The sequence below is a fragment of the Bos indicus genome, chromosome 18 (assembly GCF_029378745.1).
Source record: "Bos indicus isolate NIAB-ARS_2022 breed Sahiwal x Tharparkar chromosome 18, NIAB-ARS_B.indTharparkar_mat_pri_1.0, whole genome shotgun sequence".
NCBI classification, from domain to species: domain Eukaryota; kingdom Metazoa; phylum Chordata; class Mammalia; order Artiodactyla; family Bovidae; genus Bos; species Bos indicus.
In genome coordinates, this window is record NC_091777.1 from 50521121 (window position 1) to 50542968 (window position 21848).

The 21848-nt window shown below is 51.9% G+C and overlaps 3 protein-coding genes across 7 annotated transcripts; 2 read left to right on the forward strand and 1 right to left on the reverse strand.

Annotated features, from left to right (window-relative positions):
- Nucleotides 1-117: 117 nt before the first annotated feature.
- Nucleotides 118-7735, reverse strand: ACTMAP (actin maturation protease). Of its 4 annotated transcripts, none has more exons than XM_019978819.2 (6): nt 6729-7732; nt 3637-3705; nt 3000-3124; nt 2106-2235; nt 1925-1995; nt 118-1158 (listed from the first exon to the last, which is right to left on the reverse strand). In XM_019978819.2, exons 1-6 carry the CDS (start codon nt 7040-7042, stop codon nt 821-823), a joined length of 1047 nt encoding a protein of 348 aa, XP_019834378.1. In that variant the 5' UTR covers nt 7043-7732; the 3' UTR covers nt 118-820. The 4 variants fall into 4 exon arrangements, with proteins under 4 accessions (XP_019834378.1, XP_019834379.1, XP_070627161.1 ...); XM_070771060.1 differs by lacking the exon at nt 2106-2235 and adding an exon at nt 2768-2860 and having other exon boundaries at nt 1022-1158; nt 6729-7735; XM_070771061.1 differs by lacking the exon at nt 2106-2235 and having other exon boundaries at nt 1022-1158; nt 6729-7734.
- Nucleotides 6842-18902, forward strand: SNRPA (small nuclear ribonucleoprotein polypeptide A). 2 transcript variants are annotated; one of them, XM_070771062.1, is made up of 7 exons: nt 6842-6860; nt 8593-8687; nt 11519-11691; nt 13950-14129; nt 16497-16670; nt 17094-17182; nt 18523-18902. In XM_070771062.1, exons 2-7 carry the CDS (start codon nt 8615-8617, stop codon nt 18680-18682), a joined length of 849 nt encoding a protein of 282 aa, XP_070627163.1. In that variant the 5' UTR covers nt 6842-6860; nt 8593-8614; the 3' UTR covers nt 18683-18902. The 2 variants fall into 2 exon arrangements, with proteins under 2 accessions (XP_070627163.1, XP_019834380.1); XM_019978821.2 differs by lacking the exon at nt 6842-6860 and adding an exon at nt 7952-8130.
- Nucleotides 18903-19052: 150 nt separating this feature from the next.
- Nucleotides 19053-21758, forward strand: MIA (MIA SH3 domain containing; the record flags this gene model as incomplete). The annotated part of the gene is given in 2 exon segments (XM_070771063.1): nt 19053-21528; nt 21625-21758. Coding segments are annotated over 2 exon segments (258 nt in total), but the record flags the coding sequence as incomplete, so codon positions are not given.
- Nucleotides 21759-21848: the final 90 nt, after the last annotated feature.

Consider the following 21848-nt stretch of genomic DNA (forward strand, 5'->3'; position numbering starts at 1 on the left):
GGTTGGCACAAATAATTAGCAGTGGGAGATTCTGCCTTTTAGACCAGGAGAGCAGACAGGTGAGGGAGGTGCTGAGCCTGAGGGCCTCTTCCCTGAGGAAGTGATAAGAGTCAGGACTGTGGATTCAGGAGTTTTAATGGAGGGCCGGGTGCAGGCACAGGACACCCCAGGCACCTGAGACCCCACTGGTGGCAGAAAGTATGAGGAGAAAGAACCTGGGGTGAGGGAGACTGGGGTGAGCCAGGAGGATGCTGCACAAGGAGCATACAGGAGGTTCTGGAAGCTTCTCCAGAGGGCAGTGGTGAAATGTGGTTTGTGTTTGGGTTTTGTTTTTGGCCACACCATGTGGCATGCAGGATCTTAGCTCCCAACCAGGGATCAGAACCCGTGTCCCCTGCACGGAGTCTTGACCAGTGGATCGCCAGGAAGTCCATGGTTCGTGTTTTAAAAGGCTTCTCCGGCTTGACATGAAGACACTGTCAGGGGTACAAGGAGAGGGTGGTCGGCAGCCAGAAATGGGTGGATGCAGCACTGATGGGGCGGGGGGGACAAGCCCTGGGGTCTCAGCGGTTGTCAGTCTCTCCCCTGCAGAGGCAGCTGGTCTGTGTGGCTCCTGGCTATAACCCCAGCCCAGAGTAGGTGCTCAATTCTGGGAGGTGGGCTTGGGGGAGTTGGGGTGATGCCCAGGATGGATGTGGGGGGGACCTTGCATGAAGGATCTCTGGTTGGAGGTCCAGTCCAACCCCTCAGGCTGTCACTCAGAGAGAGAAGCCAGGGCACTCTGTGGCTGGTGACACAGCTGAGCTGGGGCCGCAGCAGCCTAGTGGCTGGAGTCCTGTGGTCGGAGGAGCAGGGCCTGGCCACAGAGGCCGGCCCGCACCCCGCCGGCAGGCACCACGTACTCCCGGCCATCCGCAGCCCGAGAGGGCGAGAAGTCCGTCAGCTGCAGGTTGCTGTCCCGGACTTGGTCATAGTCCCACAGCTGGTGGTGCCAACTCTTGCCCTGCTTGGCGAGGAGGTAGACAGCCCCTGGGGAGCCTTCTTCCGGCAGGGATGGTGGCTGGTGGGGTGTGCCGGGGACTGGGTGGAACAGGCCTGGCAGCTCGGGATCCTCCGAGTAGCCAAGGCTGGGCACATGCTGCACACCCAGCAGGACCCCTGTGGGGAAGAGGGGGCGGCTGTGAGTAGGAGCTGAGCCCTGACAAGGGGCTGGGGCTCCCAGAGTCCCCCTCCACTGCCCTCCAGGGTGGGCGCTGCCATGATCCCTGCACTGTACACAGCGTGGGCACAGCTGGGCTTGGATTTGAACCCATGGGGCTGGGCTCCAGAACTGCAGGCATTTTAAGTCCTGCCTCCGACAGCCTGTCAGCACAGGGAGGTGGCCAAGGCAGCACCAAACAGAGCAGACATCATCACCTAGTTGTTGCGAGCTGTCTAGGAGAGCCGTGCTCAGAGGTGTGCACACCAGCGCGCTGCTTTCTATCAGGCAGGTGGAAAGACGAAGGTGCTGACTATAGCTAACACTGAGACATGGAACCTACCAGGCACCATTTAAAGAGTTTGAACATTCAAACAGCCCTCTGCTCTGGGACTGTTCATCCTGATTTCCAAATGCGGACCTGGAGGTCCAGAGTCACAGAGCCTGGGAGTGTCTGGACCAGGTTTGCAGCCCAGTTTGATCCTCCTCTGTGCTCTGAGTTTCTTGTTTGGGAAAAACCCTGATTGACAGATGCTGAAGTACCTGCTGCTGGCCAGGACCCTGCTAACTACCCTGTAGGGACAAAGGTGGTCCAACCCTGGCTCCAACTCCTGCTCCTCCCCCCTAGTGTGGAGGGGCTGGCACGAGGGTGAGCATGTGAGGAGGGGAGACTGGGGATCAGGGAGGCCCACAGTGAGGGTCCAGGGCAGGGGAGGGGGAACCCACCTGCACTCACAGCCCAGTGGGCCTTGTGGCCCCTCCTCTGACATGGTTCGTGGTTGAAGTCCTCGTCGTAGCTGCACTGCAGTCAAGGCCAATGCTGTGGGGCGGCCCCAGGACACACACACATACCCCCTGCCCCAACTCCCCCTATCCCAGCCCGGCTCCCTCCCTGACCCTGGGATACGGGATAAGGAGGGGGTGTCCGGCGACAATGTGCTGCAGGACGTGGTCTCTGTTGGGACCGCCCAGGCCGCCGCAGAGCACCTCTGCCTGGCAGCCCAGTGCCTCCTGGGCCAGCCTGCCCATGTCGGCCACTGCAGGGACAGAGCAGACACACGAGGAGCAGTCACTGTGCACCAGGCACCAGGAAAAAGGCTTTTAGGAATCAGTGCCTGTAACCCTCACCGTGACCATCATCTCTTCGTGCAAACGTGGAAAATGAGCCACAGAGAAAGACACAGATCCTGTGTTAATGCATGTGTGTGGAATTTAGAAAACTGGTACACATGATCCTATTGGCAAAACAGAGACACTGACGCACAGACGCAGAGAATAAATGTATGGATACCAAGGGGGCAGGGTGGGAGGAACTGGGAGACTGCAACTGACACCTATGTACTATTGATACCATGTATGAAATAGACAACTAATGAGAATCTACTGTACAGAACAGGGAACTCAATGCACTGTGGTGACCTGAATGACAAGGGAGTCCTAAAGAGAGGACACACATCTATGTGTATGGCTGACTGATCCTGCTGTCCAGCAGAAACTGACACAACATTGTGAAGCAACTCTACTGCAAAAAAAATTTAAAAAAAAAAAAAAGTGAGGCACAGAGGATACGTTGCTTGTCTATGGTGACGCAGCAGGAAGCGGCAGAGCTGGGCTGGGAACCCAGGTGGCCTGGTTCCAGAGTCCACCTCATAACACTCTGCTCTTTGGTGGGGTGGGGCAGGGGAAGGAGAAGGGTGCGAAGAATGGAACAAAGTCCCCCATGTGCCTGATGTATCCCAGCCAAGCTCTCCAGTCCTCTCCTGCAGGACATCTGGGTGACACCCTTCCACACCCAACCTACCTGAGAACATCTCCCCCTGGGCTGTGTATCCTCTCTCCATGGCCACCTGCACAAGTCTCTCCAAGGGGGTGCCGCCGGGGGGCGCCAGGAGGGTGCCTGCCATCCACAAGGCCACCAGCCCACACCTGGGGAGAGACAGGCCCAGCCCCCCAACCTCTAATTCGAGTCTTTCCTGGCCCCCTCTGCCCTGGAAGCTGGAGTGTAGGGAACAGTTTGCTGCCCTGGGGGAATTCCCTTGTCTCCCAGGGCGACTGGAGAGACCTGACTTCCCCCTCCTAGGAGAGGGGATGGCCAAGGCCTGAACCCAAGGCTGGAGGGCTGGGGTGGGGTGAGTGGGTGGGAGGTTAGGCAGACATGTCATCTGGGATTCCAGGAGGAGCAGGTGCCAAGGGGGCGTCAGAGATAATGGACCAGATTTGTTCACTTGCTTGTTTGTTTCAACTGTTTACTGCGCATGCTCCCAGGACCCTGACCTGGGTAAGTTCCCCTTCTCCTTCCCCTCCTCCTTCCCCCTAGGCTGCCTGGGATGAACCCACTCTTCCCACACTTCCCGGTCAATCCTCACAGAGGCTGGTGAGGGCAAAGGCTTGAGGGCACAGCCAGCCAAGGGGCTGGGGTCCTGAATCAGGGTACGTACTGAGGGCCTTCTTGGATGAGGGAGGGCAGGTCAGCACAGAAGAGGATCCACTGCAGGTCACTTCTGAAACTGAATCAGAGGCGCATTCAGGTCATGAGGGAACCAGTTCCTAGGGTCTCACCCTCAAGGGCTGCTCTTGGCTGGGTCAGACTGCCTTTATCCCTGATGAGACACTTCCCTTCCCCACCTCTATTTTCTCGTCTGTTCAATGGGAATCATTCTTCTGCCTGCTACTCCCTGCTTTTTCTCAGCCACTGAAGGGGCAAAGAGCAGATGTGCAAAAGCTATGCAACTAGGAGTCAGAGGAATTTATTAGAAGGGGTGTCTCTATATCATGTTGAGCCCTAGTGGCTCTGGTAAAGAACCAGCCTGTCAATGCAGCAGACTCAGGTTTAATCCCTCAGTTGAGAAGATCCCCTGGAAAAGGGAATGGGAATCCACTCCAGTATTCTTGCCTGGAGAATCCCATGGAGAGAGGAGCCTGGTGGGCTACAGTTGCAAAGAACTGGACGTGACTTAGCGACTGAGCATGCATGCATGCTCTACACCATGGATGAAAAAATTAACGAAAGGAAGAAAGGGAAAATTTTATTGGAGCCAACTTGAGGATTATAACCTGGGAGATAGTCTTGCAGAATGCTCTGAAGACTTCTCTACCCATCAGATGTCAAAACACAGTCATATGTTAAGTTTTTGAGACAAAGGGTTATCAAAATATTATTGACCATTTACTCAATCCAGATCTACAAGTACAAAGCAAGCTGTGGGACATGGGTCATTTTGACCCCTTAACAAGATTAAGAAGGAATATTACTCTGTAAGGAGGTCTGGTAAATGCACACTAAATGGGAGGGAGGAGGCCCAAATGGGCAAAGAAACAATTTACATTTATTTTATCTTGCTGGGACTTCCCTGTTGGTCCAGTGGTTAAGACTTTGCCTTCCAAAGCAGGAGATGCAGGTTTGATCCCTGGTCGGGGAACTAAGATCCCACAAGCCTCAACAATCAAAAAACCAGAACATAAACAACAGAAGCAATACTGTAACAAATTCAATAAAGACTTTAAAAATGATCCACATCAAGAAAAAGAAATTTTTCCCGTCTTGCCATAAAACATGAATTTAATTTCATCAGTGCCGAAACTCTCCATGTTTTTCCCTCTCAAGCCTGTTTTTCACGCAGTTAGGATGGAAATCCCTTCACTCAGCCTTGAGCAAAACCAGGTGACAGCTCCAGGCCTAAGAGATCACTGATAAGAGTCAGGCCCAGCCCCTTCCTAGGGGAGGCCACTCAAGAATATTTTGGTGATTCCAATCCTTCCCCCCTCTCCACCAGGGCTCAGGAGGTGCCAGGCAGTGTGCTTCTATCTCTATCCCAAAGCCAATGAAAGGGGAAGGCTGGGAGGCACCCTCCTGATGAGAGGAGATATCACAGCACATTGGTTAAAAGCAGGGTGCCACCACCCCCCCCCGCAAAAAGTAGGGTGCCCCATTGCCATGCCCTTCCTCTTCTAAGCACTGTGGCCAAGTGACTTAACCAATGTGAATCTCAGCTTCCTCATCTGAAAAATGGGGTAACAATAGTTCCTGCCCTGAGCGGGGAGAGAGAAATTAAAAGGTTGAGTTTAACATAGATATGCTATTTTGTATCTGGAGGAGGGCATGGCAACCCACTCCAGTATTCCTGCCTGGAGAATCCCCATGGACAGAGGAGCCTGGCGGGCTACAGTCCATGGGGTCACAAAGAGTTGCACATGACTGAAGTGACTTAGCATGCATGCGTGCGTGCATATACGTACATACATATATGTATGTGTGTATATGTGTATCTGAATCACTGTGCCGTACACCTGAAAATAACATGACATTATAAATCAACTTGGAGAAGGAAATGGCAACCCACTCCAGTACTCTTGCCTGGAAAATCCCATGGACAGAGAAGCCTGGTAGACAACAGTCCATGGGATCGCAAAGAGTCAGACACGACTGAGCGACTTCACATAAATCAACTATACTTCAATTAAAAAAAATAAATAGTTCCTGCCTCATGGAATTGCTGAGGTTAAATTAATAAGTAAAAAAACACTTAGAACGGCACCTGGCATATGTAGATAATGGGTGGTTGTTACTTGCATTAAATTTGCCTCACTATGGGGGAATTCCCCAGCAGTCCAGTGGTTAGGCTCTGTGGGTCCATTGCTGGTGATGTGGGTTCTATTCCTGGTTGGGGAACTAATATTCCACATGCCACACAGCGCAGCAGAAACAAAAAACAAAACAATTTGTCTTACTATACTTGGGGCCTTTAGGGCTGATTATAAACTTGTCTAGAGAACTGGAAATTTCTTCCGGACAGGGGCAGGTCACTTCTCCCTTTTCCCTTCACTCCCAGCCCATGTCTAGGCCCCTTCCTTCCTGCCTGGGTCTCTGGGTGCTCCAGCTTCCTTCTGGGCCCCTAGCCTCCAGTCTTACCATCTCCACTCCTGGAAGGCAGCCTCCCTCCCTCCCTGGAAGGGCACAAAGCCATTCCACAGCTCCCCAGAGCCCTCAGGACAGTCCACCTTCCTTCACAGGCCCCCGCATCCCCCCCACCCCGCCATGCCCTGTGTCGGGCTCCTGGCCACCTGGGAAATGAGTGGCCACATTTGCCACTTCTCTGTCAAGTATTTGCAGGTCCCTGAAAAGAACATCTCTTCATTTCACTTTTGGGCCCAGGCACAAGCTATTTTCTCTTCTCATCAAGAAACTTGCTCGACAGCACTCAGGGGTTCCCTCCTCTAGACAAGCCCCTGAGACCCCCCACTCCTGGGGCACCAACTCCCTCTAGACTCCTTCCAGATGGCTCTGACCTCTCTGGACTGTCACTGTCTGGTGGAGGGAGCATCTGTTTCTCCCACTGGATGAGGTGCTCTCAAGGAGCAGGAGCTTTCTACATTGCTGAAGGCACACAGCCACTGAAGGCGTCCAAATAGGGAGCTGAAGCAGACTGTTTGCCCTTAAGAAAATGGGAAACCCCAAGAGATGACTGAAGTGATGTGGGGAGAGGTGGTTGGGTGAGACCACGGGTGGGAGGGATGGGCCATGGGACCCTACCGGTCCTTGTGCAGCTTCAGGAGCCTCTTCACGTCCTCTCTGCTGCCGGGGGCTGGGCCGGCCCTCTCCAAGGCCTCCTTCAGGAGCTGACTCTTCTCTAGGCCGAAGACATGAGGGGGAGCAAACCCGGTGGTACGGGGCGGCGGCGGCAGTGGGGGTGGTGGGGGAACAGAGGCCTGGAAACTCGAGGGTGGAAAAGCTAATTCGGGGAGGTTTAGGGGAAGGGGAGGAAGTGGAATACTAAGGGCCTGGGATGCAGGGGTTTCGGGAGGAGGAACTGGTGGCTCTAAAGGAGGAGAACATGGAGAAATCATTTTGGGGTCTGTGACTTAGGCTGAAAGATCAAGAATTGGAGAGAGGGGACAGATCCTCCAAAATATGGTCACAGGGATGGAGAGTCTGGCGGTCTTAGAGCTGAATTCCTGATCTGGGAGCTGAAGTTGGGATTGTTAAAAAAACAGGGCTAAAATCTGGAACCTTGGGAGCAGGGATTGAAGCTGACGCAAATGACAAGGAATCTGAGGGCTAAGGGGTCCTTTAATGTGCAAACAGATCTGTGGTAGAGTTGGGATGCAGAGCTCAAGGTGTGAGGCTTAGGAGTTAACTTCTTATCCTGGGCTAGTTTAGAAACTTGGGAAATTATGGGACACGAAAGCCCAGGCCTGGGGCAAGGCACCTAAAGCGTGGGATTTAGGACCCCTGGGCTAAAAACTGGGAGAATTTAGAATAGATCCCACCCCCTCGCATCTCTGACCCGAGTTTGGAACCTTAGAGCTGACCTTTGAGCCAGAGGTCAAAAGGACACTTGGCAGGGAAAATAGCCTAGTTGTGGAGAAAGTCCTGAAATCGGGGCGCAACAGGAAGTCTTGTGGGGTGGAGAAGGATCACAGATTGGAGGTCGTTGGGAGCCCCCATACGGCTGGGGTAACAGGGTCGGGCAATAAAACTCGCCTACCCTTCCCGCAAAATGGCTGCCGCAGCGTAAAGCCTTTCCCAAATCCCGCGGTAAGATTAGCAACTCAAGCCCGCCCCTTTAACGATCACGTGACAGAGCGGGGCTGTGAAAGAAAGGCCTTGGAAGAGACTGCCGCAAGAACCGAGTCCCGATTGGCAAGAGGCGCGTGAGGGGGCGCGGCCTTCACGGATTGGTCCGTAGTCGCGTGCGCCGCAAAAGGGTTTGCAGGGGTTGGGCGGAGTTTTTCTGCTGAGGCGGGAACCCAATTGCCGTTTTTATTGGCAAAATCTGGGTCCGGGAGCTAGCCTTACTCTGATTGGCCAAGCTACCAAGTTTCCGCGCAGGGGTTGGCTTGTAGATAGACAAAGGCGGGTCCAGAGGAGGAAGTTTTGTGGTCGGCACTCAGCAGCGTAGCAGGCACTGCTTGCGGGAGCTGAGTCTGTTTCGGTGAGTATTCTTGGACACAAGCGGCCGTAGGCGCCTGGCGGCGGAGCGCGTGACGCCCGGGCTTTCCTGCGCTTCGTGTAGTGGGAACTATTTTTTTTCTGCGCGAGGCCAGGTTTCGGCAAAGTCGTCCCGCTTGCCTTAACTGGCTCTTACATCCGGGCCATTTCTCTTGGGCCGGCCTTTGAGCGCGTGGGCCAGTGGGAATCGCTACCTAGGCCGCTCCGCCTACTAAGTCGAGTAGAGCATCCTGGGACTCGTAGTAAACCTCACGAGATTTCCCTCACCACGCGGGGAGGAGAATCTGTGTGCTGCGTTTGCTTTGTTTTCCGAGCCGTGCTTCCCTCTTCCCTCGTCTTTACCTTACTTGACTTTCTCTTGGAAGGAAGATCCTTTAGCAGCCCGCGTTAGGACAAAAGGATTTTCAGAAACCCAGGACTGAGTGGGACTTTTTCATTCTTTCAGCCCTACCTCAGCAACTTTGTCAATGGCAGTTCCCGAGACCCGCCCCAACCACACTATTTATATCAACAATCTCAATGAGAAGATCAAGAAGGATGGTGAGTTTTCGGGATAGTCCGGACACCAGGCTATCCCGCACGAGCCTGCCCCCTCTTCTGTCCCCAGCATCCGTGTCTCTTCCTCAGCCTTCTCCAGCCAAACTCTTTTAAGTTCGGTCTTTGCAGAGGCAGTGCCTTTGATATTTCCTCATTTTCTCTTACATTTTCCTCGTTATCCTGGTAACTTGCTCGTCTTTCAAGGTTTCAGCTTCAGGAGCCCCCTCCTCCAGGATGCCTCCCCCTTCCCTTTTCCACCCACGTGCCTGCCTCTGACTTCCTAAAACCCTGAACCTCCCCAGTCAAGTCCTGATCTGGCTGTCAGGGGACTCTCTCTTTCCTGGCCTTTGAGCTCCAGGAGGGTGAGAACTGCCTAAGAACTGCAACTGTTGGTCACTGTCATGCCCTCAAGTTATTAACCCACAGTGAAAACGTTTCATTTCAAAATAAAGTGAAATGAACCATGATGGTGGGTAACACTGGGTACCAGGTGCTGATGTATAAATAATGGTTACATTTAACTTTCACAGCAACCCTGCAGGAAGGACCTATTGTTCCCATTTCTCAGATTAGAAACTGAGACTCCAGAGGGATGTGATTTGCCCAAGGCATACAGCAGGGAAACGTGCTTGAAACCACTATATGGAATTCTGATTAAGAACTCGATTCTAGATATGACATACTTTTCTTTTTTCTTGAGCAAGTTATCACTTTTTATTGAACTTCATGTTTTTATGTATATAGGAAAGCTGGGCAAAATCTGTGCGCAGATGTTATGGGGAATATATGAGCTAAACTTCCATGCTTTTTTTTTTTAATGCTGCCTAGCCGTTAGTAAGGGTTGGATATAAGTGTTAGCTCTTATTAGCTCCTCAAGAAAATTGTTAGGAGAACTGAAGGAGCTTGCTGGCATTAAGTTTAGGTTACCGATAAAGTTGCTATTGAAGACAATAAACAAGCCATGTAAATCCCTCATATACTGTTAGAGCATTGTGCCGGGCCAGTTCTCTGTGGAGCTGCGGACACAGTGGTGACTGAGACAGTCCTGGTCCTGACTTCATGGAACCACAGTCAGATCTGCTCCCAGACAGTGATAGCCCAGAGTAGCCATGGCCATAATTGGGGAAGTTGAGGCATAGTAGTCAAGGCTGGGATTGGGCACTTGGAAAGAGGTATTCAGGTTCATAGAACAGGAGACATTTTGGGAAAGCCTACCAGGTAGAGGAAGCAGCATCTGTGTTACAATGAGGGAGACGAGTGACTAACCTGGACCAGCATGTGCAAGTGTCCAGGGGCAAAAGAGAGCCCAGGGCACTCTGGGAACCACATGTACTGCAGTTTTGGGTGCCTGAGACTTAGAGGCTGGTGATTCATGGAGAACATTTCAGGCAAGCAGTGCACTCTGGCTCCTGATGCCTTGAGGGCTGGGTGGGGTGTTTTACTTCATCCTGAGGACTTTGGGGAGCCAGGCAAGGGTTGCAGTTAATTGTGAAAGATCTTTCCAGCTGTGAAGGGTGAACTTGGTGGGCAAGAAAGGAGACTGGGGAGAGGCCCAGCACCCAGGGGAATGACTCAGGCCCACACTTGGCGTTCAGGCCATGGGGATGGCAGGTGGAGATAAATCTCAGAAATGCCATCAGAATTTTTGGCTATTTGCTTCCCTCTTTACCCGATCCCCCTTTTCTTTCCTACTGTCTCTTCGACCGGGTATCTTAAGCTCAGGTACCTTCTTTGCATAAGACTGGTACCCTTTCCTGGCTGTCCATTTGCTAGGGAGGTTTGGTAGTCCTGGGTTCAGATGGACTTGGGTCCTGGGCCAGTGACAGATCCTCTGAGAGCCTCTGTCCACATTAATAAAATTGGGGCAGTTATAATTGCTAACTCATGGAGTAGAGGTAAAAATTCAGTGAAGTTATTCCCAGAAATCATTTAATGCTGTGTTTATTCAGGCAAATGTATTTGGAGATTTGTGTGCTGGCAACTGTACTGTTCATTAGGGTTTTTTTTTTTTGGCTCACACCAAGGGGTTTATGGGATTTTAGTTCCCTGACCAGGGATTGAAACTGGACCCTTGTCAATAAGAGCACAGAGTTCTAACCACTGGACCACTAGGGAGTTCCCTGTGGGGATATGTGATAAACAAATAGGATAGACTTAACCAAGCAAAAAGGAAACAAACATGATGTCAGGAAGTAGGAAATGCCATGAAAGAAAAGCAGGTTCTCACCGTTGGGGGAGTGACATGAGGGGGCTCCTATCCCACCAGGGTGGTCAGGGAAGGCCTCGGAGGTAACATCTCTGCTGAGTCCTGGGTGACTGGAAGGATGCAGCCATGTACAGATCAGGAGAAAGTTGCTCCTAGTAGAGGGATCAGTCAGTGGAAAGGTCCTGAGGCAAGGTTGCTGAGATGAGCCTGAGAAAGGGCTGGGAGGCCAGTGTGGCTAGAGCCATAGGAGTGAAGATGGGGCATGGGGAGAGATGAGGTGGGAGAAGTCACCAGGGCCAGATCAGAGGGGCTTGTGTCAAGGTGCTGGAGACATTGAGGGAAAGTCCTTGCATTTATCGAGCATTTACTATGTGCCCTCTGTATGTGTGACTCGTGTTCCCCTGCAGCAACCTTGTGGGGTAGGTATTGTGACTGTTGACCTACTACAGAGTCAACGCACACGACCACCTGAGTGGTTCTAGACTGCTGATGGTATTGCTCAGTACTCTGTCAGTGGGCTGATGGTTTCCCTTCTGGGCTGCATTTCCTCTGAAAAGCGGAGCTCCAGTGCCAGGATGTGATGCCCCGGCCTGCAGTCACCCCTGGGTCTTTTCTCTCCCTACTGCAGAGCTGAAGAAGTCCCTGTATGCCATCTTCTCCCAGTTTGGCCAGATCCTGGATATCCTGGTGTCACGAAGCCTGAAGATGAGGGGCCAGGCCTTTGTCATCTTCAAGGAGGTCAGCAGTGCCACCAACGCGCTGCGTTCCATGCAGGGCTTCCCCTTCTACGACAAGCCCATGGTGAGCACCGGGTGTGGAGGCTATGGTGTGTGCCCGCGCCACGTGTTGCAGGCTGGATGGGTCTGGACTACTGTCCCCTGTAGTCCAGAGCCTTAGGGATGGGAGTTCCTCCGTTGGTCCTCCGTATCCACTGTTCACTGTACTGGGGCAGTGGAGACACAGCAGTCACGGGAAGTCCCAGCTCTGCCTTCGTAGACCCACAGTGCCGCTGGAGAGAGACGCCTGTCTCCAGGTGGCGACGACCCGAGGGGTCAGGGCTGGGACAGGTGAATGCACAGAACTCAGGGAGCCTACTCTCACCCAGTCTGGGAGTTTGCGAGGGAGCCTTTCTGGATGAATAAGAGTTGGAGAAGAGTAGCTGAGAAAGACAAATAAACTAAGAATGGGAGATAACCAGGAACCTGTGTAACTGGGGAAGTGAGTCAAGTTCATTCGGCAGAAGTGAAGGGTGGGAGATGGTGGGGTGGGCATGGCCTGGAGAGTTGTCAGAAGTCAGGCTAAGGAGCTGATCCTGAAGGTGGACTTGACTCCAAGGTTGCCGGCAAACCATGGAAGGATTAGGGAGATGCCTGTGGCTGTTGGGGAGGATGGATTCAGTTGTGGGAGATGGGGTTCGGTTGTGATGGTGAGGCTGGGTCAGGGTCCCAGGTCTGGGATAAGGGGAGAGTTCATCTAGGGTCAGGGGTTACAGTGATGGCTATCACTGGGTACCAGGTGCTGATGTATAAATCGTGGTTACATGGGGCCATGGGATGGGAGGAACTGGGTTACAGACGTTCAGTAGGCCTTGAACAGACAGGGGTTCTGTTGTTCAGAGTCCCTGCGCTGATCCAGAATTCCTGCCATATCAATCAGTTCTCTTTCCCTGTCAGTTCTTCGAGTTTCACCTGATTGGAATATGCCTCCCTGAACCAGTAGGGTGGTGACAGCAAGTGTCAGTGCCCGCAGGTCCCAGGCAGGTCTCTTCACGTGGAAGATATTGGCCCCAGGGGCACAGGGGCGGCCTGATGCCCTTACCTCCTTCCAGAGGGGGCTGTTCTCTGACTCCTGCCTGTTGTGTCCTGTTGTGGGTGTGTGAGCCCACAGTTGCCACGTCTTCCATTGCTTTTCTGGAGTAGCTGGAAATTCCCTTTTGAGGACTAAAAATCATAAATCATTTTATGTGGACCTTCCTCCCCTGCTTTTCTTTAACATCACTGCTTGAACTGTAGAAAGCGCTGAGCCACTGTGAGCTCTATCAGGGAATCCTGTCAACTCTACCTGGAAAACCTCCACTGAAAACATAAAATTAAAAAAAAAACACACACACACACAAAAACTCCAAAAAACCCTCCATTGATTCTTCCCACTCCTCCCCTGGTACCCGCCTAGTCCCAGCCGCGACCCTTCTCCCTGTTTTGACCTCCTGTTCCTCCCAGGCCTCTCTCTATCCCATGGTCACAGCGCTCCTTGGGAGTCACAAGTGAGAGCTCGTCATCCCCCTGCTTATAACACTCTTTGACTCCCAGCTTGCTCAGGAAAAGACAAAGTCCCAAGGCCCCCTGTTGGCTCTGTGATGTCGCCTCCCTCCTCATCCACGTAGGCCTCCCTGCTGTTCCTTGAACACACCCCTTACGCTAGCTCTTCTGGCTCTTCCTTTGCTAGAACGCTTTTTTCCCTAGATGCCTGCATTCCTCCCTCCCTCCCTGTCTTTACGCCAGCATTCTCTCCCTGAGGTCTTTCTGGCTGCACTCTGAAAATTTCAGTTCTTCTCAACTCCTCACTTTCCCTTCCCCTGTTGGTTCACTTTTAGATCTCTGTCATATCTTCCCCAGCGAACTAATGCCAAGAGGGCGGGGCTTTTGTGTGATTGGCTCATTGCTGAATCCTCGGAGCAAATTTGGGTGCTCTGTAAACCACTGACTGAGATTTAGTTTGGAGACTCGGTCTCGTGTGTGATGGAAACTCTCCAGTATAGTGCTCCTGTCCTGGCCTTGTTTCCTTGTACCCTGAGCGATGCTTGGGGCTGTCCCATCTTCCTATCAGAATCCCAGCATCCATTCCTGAGAGCTTGCTGCACGCCAGGCACTGTCTAGAGCATGTTTTAGCTCCTGGTCCTCCTGGTCGTCCTTTGAAGTGGGAAATACCTCAGTACCCATTTGACAGATGGGGACATTGAGGCCAAGGGATTTCTATGATGTTTCTCACCAAGCTCCAGGCAAGGTCTGATTTTGGCTCCTAAGTCCAGTCTCCTTCACCCTCTACTCTCTGTTGGGCAGCGCATCCAATATGCCAAGACCGACTCGGATATCATTGCCAAGATGAAGGGCACCTTCGTGGAGCGGGACCGCAAGCGGGAGAAGAGGAAGCCCAAGAGCCAGGAGACTCCAGCTGCCAAAAAAGCCGTGCAGGGAGGGGCGGCTGCCCCTGTGGTGGGCACCGTGCAAGGGCCTGTCCCGGTAAGCCAGGGCCCACAGACACAGCCCCCTCCCCACCAGGTCTTCCTCAGCCTCGTGGGCTGGTGCGGGGGTGCGGTAGGGAGAGGTATCCCCTTGGAGATCCAGGCATTCCCCGCACTTCCATTTTTCTTGTGGAGCTTGTGTGCCTGTCTGTAGGGGGTGAGCATATGAGTGATGGTGCCCCCACTTGGAAACGTCTGATGTCTATGCCGCTCTGCCAGTTTTTCAGGATCTTTTTCTGTGTGTCTCAGTCTTTTTGTTTTTTCTCTCCTTGACCTTGATTTTGCTGTGTCTTCTAAAGTCAGTGTTTGTGTAGCAAATCCAGAGGAAACCACTAACCAGCTATTAGGATTGAAAAGAATTTCATTTAACAAGGTCACCAGATCAATATGGAAAAGTCAGTTTTATTTCTGTACATTAGCAACAAACAAGGATACTTCAAATTGAAAAACACCTCCAAGGAAAGTGTGCAAGGCCGCCCACTGAAGTGATAGAACATGGCTGAGAGAAATTTGGAGACTTAGTACTCTTGCCTAGAAAATCCCATGGACGGAGGAGCCTGGTAGGCTGCAGTCCATGGGGTCACGAAGAGTCAGACATGACTGAGCGACTTCACTTTCACTTTTCACTTTTCATGCATTGGAGAAGGAAATGGCCACCCACTCCAGTGTTCTTGCCTGGAGAATCCCAGGGACGGGGGAGCCTGGTGGGCTGCCATCTCTGGGGTCGCACAGAGTCGGACACGACTGAAGCGACTTAGCAGCAGCAGCAGCAGCAGCAGTGCTATTAAGATGTCATTTCTCTCCAAACTGGTTTAAAGAGTCAGCTCTGTTCCAGTCAGAATCCCGAGAGGGATTTGTGGGGACAGACAGGCTGTCTGCAAATGTCTGTGATGGCAAAGCTGGGGCCTGTTGTTCAGGAATGGTATGGTGTTGGCCTGCGGATGGGAAGATGGACCAGTGGGACAGAGTAGAGTCCAGAAACATGCATGTGTGTATGTGGTCGCTCTGTATATGACTGAGGTATCGCTGCTCTCCAGTGGTGAAAGGACTTTTTCCCCTAGTAAATCGTACTGGACCAATTGGATATTTGTAAGAGGAGAAAATTAAGCCCTGACTTGGCTACATATAAGTTAATTTGAGATAAATGGTAGACTTGAATGTGTCAGCTTCAGTAATCAAAGTTCTTGAAGAAAACAGAAAAATGTCTTTATGACCTTGGTGAGGCCATAAGAGTAGAAACATCTTGTTTTCTAAACAAGATACAGAAAGCATAAAGTACTAACGAAAAGATGAATGAATTGTACCCACTCTGGTCTCCGAACCTTCTGATGGGTTGTCTTGTGTCAGTGTCTGTGTCTGGGTTAAGCTACCCCACTCTTAACCCTCTCCGCTCTTACTGTGCCCAGCTTTCCATCCAACTTTGACTCTTCACATGGGGTTCAGCTCCTGTCTCCCCTGGGAGCATGTGCTTTTTGCCTTCAGCCTCTCTCCCTTCCCCTTGCTGTCACCCCTTCCCGCGTCTTTGCATCAGCCCTGACCATCCCCATCCACCTCTGCCTTTCACCGTCTGTTCTCTGGGCCTGTTTCTTTCTCCATATAGTCTGTTTATTTATTTGGCTGTGTTGGGTCTTAGTTGCGGCACGCGAGATCCTCCTGTTTTGACGCACCGACTTTCCAGTTGTGGTGTGCAGCCTTAGCTGCTCCGCAGCACGTGGGATCTTAGTTCCCAGACGAGAGATCACACGCACGTCCCCTGCATTGCAAGGCAGATTCTTAACCACTGGACCAGGGAAGTCCCCATAAAGTTTTAAAGCAGTAAGCATGCTGCTTATAGTGTGTTTATTTCCACCCCTTTTAGTTGATAATGTTTTTATTTTTCTCCTAGTCTTTTTTTTTTTTTTACCAGTAGGCCCCCAACTTTGTTCATATGTCTACAAGCAAAATTAGGCCATTCTAATTGTTCTTTCCTTTTTTGGGGTTGCGGGGGGCCACACTGAGTGATGTGTAGAATCTTAGTTCCCTGACCAGGGATTGAACCTGTTCCTCCTGCAGTGGAAGCACCAAGTTCTAACCACTGGACGGCTAGGGAGTTCCTCTAACCAATTTTTATATGTTAAAAAAGTTTCTATTTATTTTTAAGTCTTTCTAATTTGATGTCCCCTGTGACCTTGGGCCTGATCTGCTCCATCCATTCCTCTTTGGATGCTTTTCTTGCCTTTTCCAAGTCTGGATCTTTTCTGTCTGTGTCTCACACCTGGGGTTTCCTGTAACAGCCTTTTCTCCTTTCTGCTTCCTCCCAACACTGAAAGCACACCTCCTCCCACTTGCTGGTGCCCCTCTCAGCCCTGCCCTCCTCTCCCCGTAGGGCATGCCGCCGATGACTCAGGCGCCCCGCATCATGCACCACATGCCGGGCCAGCCCCCCTACATGCCGCCGCCGGGCATGATCCCGCCTCCAGGCCTGGCGCCTGGCCAGCTCCCACCGGGGGCCATGCCGCCACAACAGCTTATGCCGGGGCAGATGCCACCTGCCCAGCCTGTAAGTGTCTGGTCCTCCTGGGGTCTGGTATAGTCAGGAGACAGGAATGGCAGGCAGGGCGCTGTTTTAGGTTGGGTGGTCTGGGCAGGCCTCCCCGAGGAGGTGCTGTTGAAGGATGAAGATTTAGCAGTGGCGTCAGGCCCTGGGACAGAGGAATTGGTGTGTTTGCTGGAGCAGGTCAAGGGGAGGCTGGAGCGGGGGTGGGCTGCACCTCGGTTCACTCTGAACTTCTGCTGAGCACCCACTTATGGGTGCAACTGTGCTCCCTTGTGGCTTACAGTCTAGGACACAGTAGGGTGGACAGGCAACAGCACCGGGTCTGTTAGGTGAAAGACTAGAAAGAATTCAGGCAGGGCGGGGCTGGAGGGCAGGAGGGCCATAGATCCCCGACCAGACTTACGGTCTCCCGTTGCTCTCCTGCAGCTTTCAGAAAATCCACCAAATCACATCTTGTTCCTTACCAACCTGCCGGAAGAGACCAATGAGCTCATGCTTTCCATGCTTTTCAACCAGTAAGTGGGGCCTGTGGCTGGGCTGGGCCCAGAGGGTGGTAGCCGCGAGGTGGCACCACAGGGAGAAGCCTCATAGTTCTGTTCGCGGAGCCCAAGTCTGTGCAGGCGGGGACAGCGCCTGGAGGCCAGAAGGAGGAAGCTGAGGCCGGCCCTGCAGCGGCCGGGCGTGGACGTCAGCAGTGGCCAGGATGGGCAGACTGTCCTCTGCCCTTATGGAGATGACTCTGGATCTCATTTTTCCAGTCTCTAACTTAGACAAAGGCGAGGTGCAAGTCCAGCAGCAGTGAGATGCCACTGAATGCTGGCTAGACTGGAAGAAGTCAGCCTGTTTAGACTGCAGGTGTGGGGTTGGGGGATGCTCAACCCCTCGGGGATGTGGGTGGATGCGGGCCATTGTGTGGTCTAACTGTCCACTATTTAGTCAAGTGCTCACCTAGATTTCTCTGGTGGCTCAACAGTAAAGAATCCACTGCTAATCCAGGAGATGCAGGTTCCATCCCTTGGAAAAGGAAATGACAACCCACTCCAGCATTCTTGCCTAGGAAATCCCATGGACAGTGGAGCCTCGGGTCACAGAGTTGGATGTGACTTAGTGACTAAAGAACAACACTGATGACTTTGCTCCTGACTGTATGAAATTCTAACATGCCCAAGGGGCTGGGTGGGGCATTCCTCATGGTGTGGTCAGGAGCTGGAGGCAGCCTGGGAGAAGGGCGAAGTCAAGTGCAGGTGCTCACAGTTAGAGGGAGCAGGACCCTTTATACCCGGGTCGAGAGGAAATTTTGAGAAACTGAAACAAAAATCATACTACTCAATTTTATACCATGTCCACAAAACAATGCACAGTTTCTAAGAATACTGATGGAAAAAAGGATACCCGGTAATCCTGAGGATTTGTTGCCTAATGGGGAAGGAAGTAAGGAATGAGAAGAGGGAAATGAAACAGCAGATTATAAAAGCAGAGGGTAGTGGTTATTCTGGGGCTTCCCAGGTGGCTTGTTGAACTTGTCTGCCAGTGTAGAAGATGCAGGTTTGATCCCCGGGTTGGGAACATGCCTTGGAGAAAGGCATGGCAATCCACTTCAGAATTCTTGCCTAGAGAATCTCCATGGACAGAGGAGCCTGGTGGGCTACAGTCCATGGGGTTTCAAAGAGTCGGACTCAACTGAACACCTCAACTTAGCACTGTCCGCTTTTCGGGCTGGATGATCCTTTGTTATTGGGGCCATCTTCTGCATCATGGGGTGTTTAGCAGTATTCCTGGCCCCTACTCACTGGATGCTTGAATGTTCAAGCGGAGTGCTGAGGCTGGATCCCTGAAGTCTCTGCCTTTCTCTCAGGTTCCCTGGGTTCAAGGAGGTCCGGCTGGTCCCTGGGCGGCACGACATCGCCTTCGTGGAGTTTGACAATGAGGTGCAGGCAGGGGCTGCTCGAGACGCCCTGCAGGGCTTCAAGATCACCCAGAACAACGCCATGAAGATCTCCTTTGCCAAGAAGTAGCACCCTTTCCCCATGCCTGTCCCGGCCCCCTGTTCTGGGGCCACCCCCTCCCCCCTTGGTTCAGCCCCCTGAAGGTAAGTCCCCCATGGGGGCCTTCTTGGAGCCGTGTGTGAGTGAGTGGTTGCCACACAGCATTGTACCCAGAGTCTGTCCCCAGACATTGCACCTGGCGCTGTTAGGCTGGAATTAAAGTGTTTTTTTGTGGTTTGTTTTTTCACAACCATTTGTTTTTATTTTCTTGTCCTCCGTGTTTCCCTTCCCTGCACACCAGAATATTCTTAGTGTTTGAGCAGCTCAGCACATTGGGGGATTGCAACCTTGGGCAAATACAGAATAGTGTAGGAACACTGTCCAAACTTGTCACTTTTACTATTTTGGCAGCTTTCTGTTTTGTCTCAAATCAGAATTCATGGCAAGAAGTTAAAACCCAGGCTGCCAAGTACAGTTGGGCAGGTTCTATACTGCACAAGGATGATGCTTTTAATGGCACACCATTCACTGTATAGACTCAAGTTGATTGTGATAATTTTCTGACATGATAGAGTGTTAAGAAAGAGGTTTTTCTTTACCTTTTTCTAGACAAAAATGCCTTCTCTCATAGCAGGAGTCTCACAGAAACCACTCTAGGTACTTCAGGAAGAAAGGGAAGGAAAATGAATATTCATGGAGTCATTGAAAGGATGGTAGGAATGGCAGTTTGGGTGGGAGATGCTGAGTTCAACTTTGCAGCCCCCCATTGAGCTGGAGTTCAGGAAGAGGTCCCTGCTACTGCTGCTGCGGTGAGGGCCCTGCTGACTTGGTCACACACGGGAGACACAGCCAGGAGCTTCGGGCAGGTGGCTGAATCAGTCTCCCTCCAGTGCCGCAGCTGCAGTGGAGCCTAGAAGATGTGGTTTCTGGCTGGACAGTTAACGTGCCCAGCTTGAAGCTGGATAAGAAGGGGAGATTGAATGGGGGACCTTCCTTAGCAGTCTGTCACAGATCTGACTTGACAATTTTTAAGTTGACTAAATATGTGTGTGTGTGTATAAATATATGTATATAGCTTAAAACCCTTTCTCACACCATATAGATAGGAAAATGAGATCCCTTGCCAGAAATAGAAAATTACCACAAAAATAAATACAATGAGGAACAGTGTTAAATTCCCCTGGATGTCTTTTCCCGTGTCAAGGTTCTGAGCCCCAGCTTGCACCTACTCTGCTCTCTCCATTAAAGAGGAACGACAGTGTTGGAAACGCTGAAGATTTATGGCACCACATGCACACTTCCTCCTTGTAGGATCTGAAAGATGCAAGCGGGAGGGTGATTGTCATCTTCACTACATAAAGTTACTGCAGATAGCACATGGGAACATGGGGTCTCTGGACAGTCCCCCCCAACTCCCACGATAGACAACTGATGTCCCCACTCTGAGCTTTATTTTCTTCCTGAGCTGTGCACCCCACCTGACTTAGCAAGCACTCAGTAAATTCCACAGATAACTTGCCAAGTACCTAATACACACCAAGTACTGTTGTGGTATAGGATACACAGTAGTGAGTGAAATAGACAAGCTAATTGCAGATGCTGAGTTCTGATAGGAATACGACTGACATGATGGGGTGGTGGAGCTGGGGAACAGTAACGGGTGATCAAGGGAAGCCTCTGGGAGGCGACGTGGATAGAGCCCTTTGATGCTCGCATGGTACTTGGTGCTGGGTGTTGCATGTGTGGAGACAGCTTAGGCCTAGTCTTTGACCAGGAGGAATCCTTCCCCACCTCAAGCCTGTGTGTGTCCATCTTCTTCCCCTAAAACTAAAGTTTGGACTTGCTGGCTAGAGGTGAGAATACCTGAGGAACGAGATGGGTCTTCAGGCAAGTGAATCTCTGAAGTGTGGTTTTAGGTAGGAGACTTGAGTTCACATCCTCTGCCACTGTTTCATTCTGGCCTTGGGCAACTGACAGCTCCAAGCCCAGTAGTGATGGGTAAGCCTCTCCGCTTACACTAACCTTGGACAAGTTCCTTAAGTTTCTGTGCTTCCATTTCTACCTAAAATGGGATTATGACGGTCCCCCTTCAAGTTGAGGCAGGGTATGCATTTGAGCTAATTAAAAATATGCATGGTGAGTTCTTTACTAAATAACTAGTATCCCAGATGAGAAAGGTGAGGCTCTGAGAGTAGTTTAGCACAGTCAGGAAGTGGTTTCTGAGAAGAAATAGTGATTGTGGTTGGACATCGCCTAGCCTAAGGCCCAACATATAATATTCACTCCGTATTTGAGAGCTGGGGCTATTTTTGGCAATCAAAGGGCTGCCTTGTTCTGCTGCTCCTCAGCACAGGAAATTCCAAGGTGGTTTTTCCATACTGGCTCCTCTTGTTCTGTCTCTGGGGACACAGCCGAGGGGCCTAGGTGTCCAAGCCAACTCAGAAAAGATGGAATTGAATATTTTAACCTGCCTGTCTGGGCCCCTCTGTTGAGGGGGGTGACTTGTTACTTGGAGTGGCCTGGGCTGCCTTGGGCCTCTCTGGATATTTCCTTGTGCTGGCAACTCTCACCCTGTCCTTGAAATGGTTCTGCCTGGGTAGCAGCCTCTAGGTGGTGTGGGTGAAATCTGGGACTGGTTTAAGGAGGGGACCAGACCCAGAACACAGGTTTCCTTATGCTACTGCCAAGGGAGGGCAGGAGGAAGCTGGAGACCCCATTCCTGCCTTAGCCACTGTCTTGCTCAGAGTCCGTGATGGCTTGGTCCTTGGTGTTTCTCGGTGTCGTCTTGCTGTCTGCCTTCCCAGGGCCTAGTGCCGGGGGCCGCCCCATGCCCAAGCTGGCTGACCGGAAGATGTGTGCCGATGAGGAATGCAGCCGTGAGCCTTAGGGGTCCGGGGGGGTGGTGTGTGGAGGGCTTGGGTTGCTAGCCTGTGTGGGGGGTGCCTTCACTCCCTTCTATATTCCTTCTCCAGACCCCATCTCCGTGGCTGTGGCCCTTCAGGACTACGTGGCCCCTGACTGCCGTTTCTTGACCATACACCAGGGCCAAGTGGTGTATATCTTCTCCAAGCTCAAGGGCCGAGGGCGGCTCTTCTGGGGAGGCAGTGTGAGTCTTGGGAGAACAGAGGAGGAAAGGGTAGAGAGCTGGGGTGGGAGCGTACCCTACTTTTTTACCTACAGGGCAAATCTGAGGGAG

Excerpts from the sequence above, each read along its gene's own strand:
- SNRPA (XM_070771062.1), top strand. The coding sequence starts at position 8,615 with ATGGCAGTTCCCGAGACCCGCCCCAACCACACTATTTATATCAACAAT. Across the intron at positions 8,688-11,518 it reads TGAGAAGATCAAGAAGGATG|AGCTGAAGAAGTCCCTGTAT; the intron begins GTGAGTTTTCGG and ends TCCCTACTGCAG. Across the intron at positions 17,183-18,522 it reads CTTTCCATGCTTTTCAACCA|GTTCCCTGGGTTCAAGGAGG; the intron begins GTAAGTGGGGCC and ends CCTTTCTCTCAG.
- ACTMAP (XM_019978819.2), bottom strand. The coding sequence starts at position 7,042 with ATGATTTCTCCATGTTCTCCTCCTTTAGAGCCACCAGTTCCTCCTCCC. Across the intron at positions 2,236-2,999 it reads CCAGGGGGAGATGTTCTCAG|TGGCCGACATGGGCAGGCTG; the intron begins GTAGGTTGGGTG and ends CTGTCCCTGCAG. Across the intron at positions 1,159-1,924 it reads CCACTGGGCTGTGAGTGCAG|GGGTCCTGCTGGGTGTGCAG; the intron begins GTGGGTTCCCCC and ends TCTTCCCCACAG.